This window comes from Cyprinodon variegatus, unplaced genomic scaffold, assembly GCF_000732505.1.
Source record: "Cyprinodon variegatus isolate N-32 unplaced genomic scaffold, C_variegatus-1.0 Scaffold251, whole genome shotgun sequence".
Taxonomy (NCBI): domain Eukaryota; kingdom Metazoa; phylum Chordata; class Actinopteri; order Cyprinodontiformes; family Cyprinodontidae; genus Cyprinodon; species Cyprinodon variegatus.
In genome coordinates this window covers 276,659-284,182 of record NW_015150704.1, presented here as the reverse complement: position 1 = coordinate 284,182, position 7,524 = coordinate 276,659, and the positions used below count along the sequence as shown (strand labels likewise).

Genomic DNA, 7,524 nt, shown 5'->3' with positions numbered 1-7,524 from the left:
AAGGATGAAGGAAACAACGAAGGAAGGAAGGAACGAAGGAAGGAAGGAAGGAAGGAAAAGTAAGAACGAAAAAGAAAGAAATAAAGAAAAAAGAGTAAAGAAAAAGAAAGAACGAAGAAACTACATGAGGAACAACGAAAGAAAGAGACAGGAAGGAAGCACAACAAGGTAGAAAACAAGGAAGGAACGAATGAGTAAGAGAAAATAAAGATGAAAATAAGGTGTAAAAGCAAAAGCAAGGAGGAAAAAAAAGAAACAGGAAAAGAATGAGACCTTAACTAGAAATGGACAAAAGGAAAGGAAGGAAGGGCAGAAGGATGAGAGTTAGGGGATACAATGAAGGAAAGAAGGAAAAGACAGGGATATGGTGAGAAAGGGCACAAGGAAGGAAGATAGACAGGTTAAAACATTTAGATAAGGGGATATGGGCTGGAAATACAAATTCATTGCATGCCCTTAACTTCTTTTTACATAATTTTCCATATTAAAATCCAACTCTTCACTTTGACGGAGCACAGGCCCCCTGCTGTCATACGGATTAACACACAGTCACCATATGTCAGCTTCAGTCAACTAGACACACTGAAGCTCCACAAAACGCACATGGCCCCGGCAACAGACAGAGCTGCAGCAGTTGCTCTTCCGATCCTCTTAGATTTCACGTCTTCTCCGCTTGCTTCGACAGCCGCGTGTCGTCCAGGTGAGAATCTGACTTCATCGCGCTCCCCGGCGACATGCCGGGTGTAACATTACAGCAGGACGCTCGCTGAGTGTTCGACTCTTAGCTCTGTGGGCTCCGTTACCAGAGAACACACCCACCATATGGCAGCGGGAGGCAGGAAGCACCACACACATCCATGTGATCTTACACTGGAAAGATACGACCACCCTAAAATATACAGGGTCAGAGTTTCCTAAAGGCGGTTTTATTTGATGTGACACATAATACATCTTTCATTGTTTTATTTTACATATGAGAAGTCCAGAGTTCTATCAGGCGCGAACCGAGCAGAAACCTTAGTTTAATATTTTGCACAGCTTAATACTTAACAGTATTAATGAGTGAATGTTTGGACTAAGAGACAACATTAAGTTAATGCTAAACTAAAACAATCCTTCAGCTAAGGAAGTGGGATCAAGTTTTATCCTAAAAAAAAAGAAAAATAGAAAAAAAAAAAAAGGGCCAACCCTTATTTTACAAAGCGTCCTTTTCTGGTGCTGTAAATGTTTTACGACTCAGAGAGCCGCTCCTGCAAGACTTAATTCTGACAGAAACCACCCCTAGAAGAAGTACAAATATTTATATAAAAAAATAAAATAAAAAAAACAGCAGAAGGTCAAAATGTCCTCTGAAAAACAACTCCAATAATTTTCTTTCCTTCAGGGAATGATAAAATATCTTAAATGTTCGCTAGAAGACGACCTGCTTAAGTTCAAGCTTAGCATCAAAATGAATCTTATTGGTCTTTTAACATAAAAACCTCCCATGGATTTATAGAAAAAAAAACTGATAAAAATGTTTCCTGGCAATAAAGCTTTTTCTAAACCACCGAACAGCAGTTGTGTGAACAGAAAGTCTTGGGCAGATCGCTTTAAATGATACACTGCAAAAAATGTCAAAAAAAATCAGTCAAATTAGCTTAATTTAAGTGTATTTTCCCATAATTTGAGTAGGAAAATAAGACGATCTGCCAATGGAATAAGATTTTTTACCCCTAAAAAAGATAAGATAAGTTGTGCTTTAATTAAGAGACTGCAGTTGTTGTTTTTTCTTATTTTAAATGTTAATCATCTAATTTCTTTGGTAAAGTATCTCAGTCACCTGCTCAATTCAAGAAAAATCACTTTCTAAGGCTTAGATTGCAATTTTTTGCAGTTTAGAAAGAACTTTTTACAAGCAATACATGCAGAAAATCTCTGGATGTAGAACATGTTTAACCTTTAAGCGGGTGACCACAGGGATAAGAGGGTATCATCACACAGCCTCATCAGATTTGGACGTTAACAGAGAAAACTTTGCTCTGATTAATGCAAACTGCAGCAACATCCAGGTTAGGGTCGGAGTTTGTCAGAAATAACCTGAAATCATGGATCCATCCTGCCTGTTTAAAGGATTCAGGCTGTTGGTGGTGAAATGGGAGCTTTTCTTATTCCACTTTATGCCCATTAGCAGCATATGAGTATTTGTTTCAAAGCCCTGCCTTCCAGAGTATTTTCCCCCGATGGTGCCCATCCCTTTATAACCACAGGGCACCCAGCTTTTAATGGCTACTTCCAGCAGGATAATGATCCATGTCAGAAAGATCAAATCATCTGCAGCTGGGTTCTTTAACTTCGACAATAATCTCTTCAGAAGTCGGATCTCAGTCCAAGGTTCCCAAACAGACAGACAGCCTAAAAAATGCATCATCACTCTATTTTTAATTAGAAATATAAAGCAAAAGTAATACCACTGACTTTCAAAAAATGTTTTTTTTTTTAAAAACTTAATTTTTTAAGTCATAGTTTTTTGTATTTTTGAAGGAGTTTGGTTAGTTCTCCATATGACTGACCCTGACCTTATGCAGGACCTTAGTCATGGTAAATGGGATGCACTTATATAGCGCCTTTATTCAAGTCAGGAGACTTGACCAAAGCGCTTTACACTACATTCATTCACCCATTCACGCACACACTGATGGTGGCAAGCTACATTGTAGCCACAGCTGCCCTGGGGCTCACTGACAGAAGCGGGGCTGCCGTACACTGGCGCCACCGGGCCCTCTGACCACCATCAGTAAACAATGCAGGTGAAGTGTCTTACCCAAGGACACAACGACACTGAAAGTCAGAGTCGGGTTGATCCATCAATCCTTCGATTTCAGGGCAAACTCCTACATCCAACGCCACTGTCGCCCTCAAAAGTCTAATCAAAAGTCTAGTCAAAAGTCTTAAGCCTTTCTGAATTACGACTAAACGATTTTGCTAAAAATCTAAATTGCATTAAAATACAACTAATATTGCAATTTTATTGCAACTTTCCTTTGCACCAATCGCAATTAACAGTTTTTTTCATGACTGAGTTTTCTCGTCTAGCATCCATTGTTTAAAGACTTTAATGCAACCTTTAAGGGAAAGCGTTCTAACATCTATCATGCATGGATCTCCGTGCTAGCAGCAAATCTCTTTTCTCTTCTACCTGTAACTAAGTGTATTACTGCCACCTACAGGGCTGGAGGGAGCAATGCACTGTCTTAAGCCCAATTCGCCTGTGGATGAGCCATTTTGGTAATTTGTAATTTGTTGAGTAAAATTTTCGATGTAAAACTAAATAAAACTAATCCTGTGTGAATAGGATGTGAAAACTCTTGTATTCACATTCACATTGTGTATATTTTTATTTAAAGCTATGGTTGGTAATGTTGGAGAGCTAGCTAGATTTTAAAGCGTTCTCCTCCTCCCCTCTCTGTTCAAAGTTGACTGAACAGACGGAATGTCAGGGATTGGTCAAAGTTTTTAAAGGCTTGCAGCTTTAGCTTATTATTTTTTTCATTCCTCAATCTGAATAAGGATTGATCACTCTCATGATGGAGGAACCATTTCCCTCAATATAACAAAAAGTGTTTCTGAACAGGATTACAGTTTACTATAGCTGTAATGAAATGTGACTCAAAATGTACTCATTCTGTGGTTTGAAAATTCCATTTAGCAAAATTGCAAATTCACAAATGCAATGAACTTCCAAGCACTATTCTGAGTCTCATTTTCTATCTGTGTTCTTTCATAAGTAATTTCAAAGTCCACTGATACCTAAAGTAATCATAAATGTGGTTTTAATTAATAAATGGTTGATTTTGCTATTTAATTGTTCGTTTAATATTTGAATCATGTAATAAATAAATATAACATATATTTATTTTAAGTTTTTGCATTTATTTATTGGGTCTTCCATATCCTTCAGGGCTAGAATCCCAATCATTGTGAAAACCAACCTGAGACCCCCCCCCGCTCTGGGAAGCTCTACATTAAAGCTCATCTGGGATGTGTTGGAGACAGAGATTCACATTAACGTGTTTTAAGCTTCCATTTTTATCTTTCTATAGCTACCCTCACTGGAAAAAAGTCATTTTTTCTTAAAATAAGAGCATTTTTTTCTTGAACTGAGAAGGTAAAAGAGTCATTTTGCCAATGGAACAAAACAATTTACATTTAAAATAATAATTCCAAGTTCTTACTTTAAGTGCATATAATCTAAATATCTTATTTTAAGAGTAAAAATACTCATTCCATTGGCAAATCATCTCATTTACCTACTAAATTTAAGGGTAAATACACTTAATTTAAGAATTTTTGAATTATTTCTACATCGTTTTTCCAGTGCTCCTACTTTATTTAGGACTTGGGTAAAAACAGAAAATAATTTGCTGTACTTAAACTCCATAACTGTGGCGAACATACATGTGGGCTCGTTCTCAGAAAATGAAAGGTGAGCCCAGAGAGAGTATTTGTTCCTTTTGTAAACTTGTTCTGACGGCTCAGGTTTTACATAAGAGGCCGTCGCCCAACTATCTGGTATTACAACAAGTTACGGTTGGTGTTCTCATGCTTTAGAAAGTGAAGGAAACACTCTTCTAACAAACTGCGCTCCAATCAATAAATAAAAGGTAAATCCATAAAACAATTCTGGATTTTATAGAACTAACTGATTCAGACAAAGTCCAGCATAATCTGAACTATGCTTACTCTGACCTCAGTTATTATGGTTTCAGAAAGTCAGAGAAACAAATTAGGATATTACATCGTCAGGCACACAAACCTACGTAAATCAAAGCACACAAACCCTGTTGAATTTGCCTGCTTTGCACACACCCTCTGCAGACGTCACTCTGCTTTGTAACGCCATAGCCCTCTGTTTACCCAGCTATTCATCATCAGAACCAGAGTGTTTGAAGCCGGTCGGTACACCTATGAATACGTGCATTTTATCCTGGTACAGACTCATTGTTGTAAAAACTATGGACGTATATCATGCAGCCGGCTTCAAGTCATCCAGACAAACAAAGGAGGCTGGTGAGGGAATCCCTGTAAACAGGGGAAACCTCATTATCTGCACCGCAGGGCAGCATCGGATGCTGCCTGGCGACCAGACAGTGGGGAGGAGGGAGGGGGCCTTCTACCAAATGCAAATAAAACTGCAAACGCTTCGGAAATAATGCAAAAAAGACCTGAGGGACCCGAACACAGCAGCGATTTGCATGGTAGGGGTTACCACGGTAACAAGCAAAGTGAGAGAAAAGAAAACAGGAAACGCCCCGAGAAGATGACGTTTATTTTTAGAGCGCGTCCAAAAACAGAGTTTGTTTTAAGTGAAGGTGGACAGCAGGCAGGGGGGTAGAAACGAATCCTACAGATGAAGCACGGCTGCTTTAGTCCGGGTCTATATCTCCTCTCCCTGAAGTTCAGAATACTTCTAATTATAGGGTTTGAGCTGATGTGGTGAAACAAGATTAAATCCAAACAAACGGCGTTGTGTCTGACCTTTGAGTCGTACGCTGATTGCTGGATGACCTCGGGCGCCATCCAAAAGGGCGTTCCAACAAAGGTTTCCCTCTTGATCTGCGTGTCGGTCAGCTGACCCGCCACTCCGAAGTCGGCCAGCTTCACCTCCCCGTGCTCGGACAGCAGGACATTGGCGGCTGAGGAGAAACATTTTTAACGTCACTTTCTTTTCCGTTTGGTCAAAATTTTCTGGACTTTAAAGATGGAGGTCCCATTTAAACCAATCCAGATATGCATTAAAAGGAATTATGTTGTCATATATTTTAGATAATAGTAAATATTCCTTAAAAAGACACTTTATATCTCTAAAGATCTACACCAAAACATCTATTTTATTAAGTTTTACTACTGGTAATTTGTTATGAAAATCATTTTCTAACTTTAATAAATCCTCCTCTGTCTTAAAGTTTCCTATTTTTATTAAGTATCAACATTTACTTTTCTGTTTTTATTTTCTTTATAAATTATTTTTACCACATTCCACCACATATTTAACCCTGTAATGCCAAATATATCATATTTGATACATACGGTTTCTGAAATGTTTTGCGTCTGACACATTTTGCATAATTTAATAGTAAAAACTTTGCTAAAAATCCTATTGTACACAATCAGATATACCTGATAACAGCCAGTAGAAGACTACACAAAAACTAATCTTGACTTATCGCATCGTAATAAATTATTAATATCAAAAATGTATTTCTGTTTTTTTCTTTTTACATATTTTGTTAAAAGGCCAAATAAGGACTTCAAACCAAAAAAAAAGTTATTTTCTGTTTTGTTTAACTCTTGGATAGGGCTTTAAAGGGTTAAGCACAATCCACAAAAAAAAAAAAAGATTAGATCACTTGGTTCTTTAAGGGCCAAATCAATAAAGCATGATTTAATCAGATATCATCTGATCTCCATCATTAAACCTTTGCCTGTGAGTTGTTAAATCAACCTTAAAGTGTAGCCTTTATCATATCAGTTTATCACCATCCACACCTTTGATGTCTCTGTGGATCTTCTTCTCTGAGTGGAGGTAATCCAGCCCCTTCAGGATCTCCTTCAGCATGGTGGCAATCTGAGCCTCGTCAAACGGACCGGCCTTCAGCTGCACAAAGACATTACAGGTGAGGAAAAACGTCATTAAGCAGATTTGATCAAAATATAACTGGGATAAAAAAATTTATTGAAGCAATAAATGTGTTCATATATTTTATTAGGTGTTAAATATATATATTCTGGTTATGAATGTCTCATTAAATACTCAAGCTTAGGCAGGAGTCCCTAGTTATATTCTAAACCAAATAAAAAAACAAAACAAAGAAACTCAGTTAAAAATTGACAACAAATCATAAAAACCAAATTCAGGATTATTTAAATCCACCTATTAGTTTTGTTCTGTAAACATCTGAAAAATGTCTGCAGACTCACCAAGTCCAGCGCTGAACCTCCTCCCAGATACTCCATGATGATCCATAGTTTACTGCCCTGAACAAAGATACAAGTGCTGTTACAGAAGGTACAGAAAACCATCTTAACTTATAAAATGTCTATTAAAAAACAAACAAACAAAAAAAAACCCAACAAAAACTCATAATATCAAGGCAAATTAAATATATTGCTGTTGATTATCACTGATACTCTGTTTAATGAGGATGAGCCAGAAAGCCTTCCCTAATTCAATTTAATTCAATTCAGGTTATTTATATAGTGCTAATTCACAACACGTCGTCTCAAATCACTTTACAGTTCAACCAGATCATACAGTCAGATTGATTCAAAGTTTTCTATCTAAGGAAAACCAGTTGATTGCATCGTCTCATTGTCGATTTAATCAACAATGAGTTGATTGCGTCGACAATCAAGAAATGATTAACTTAAGAAACTGACTTTTCACAGACAGCATATGCCAAGCAAATCTTTGGAAAATTAAGTGGAAGGAAAAAAGTACAATGTATGAAAAAATGGTCAGGGTCGAAGTTTCTAGTTTTATCA

General features: G+C 37.2%; 1 protein-coding gene across 1 annotated transcript in view; it reads right to left on the bottom strand.

Moving 5' to 3' along the window:
• Positions 1–7,524, bottom strand: part of LOC107089414 (serine/threonine-protein kinase 26-like) — a 38,143-nt gene that overhangs the window by 5,361 nt on the left and 25,258 nt on the right. The window contains exons 4-6 of the mRNA XM_015382173.1: positions 6,961–7,017; positions 6,529–6,637; positions 5,518–5,675 (exon numbers count right to left, since the gene is read on the bottom strand). Coding sequence (XP_015237659.1) covers positions 5,518–5,675; positions 6,529–6,637; positions 6,961–7,017 — 324 coding nt within the window. The remainder of the gene's footprint in view (positions 1–5,517; positions 5,676–6,528; positions 6,638–6,960; positions 7,018–7,524) is intronic.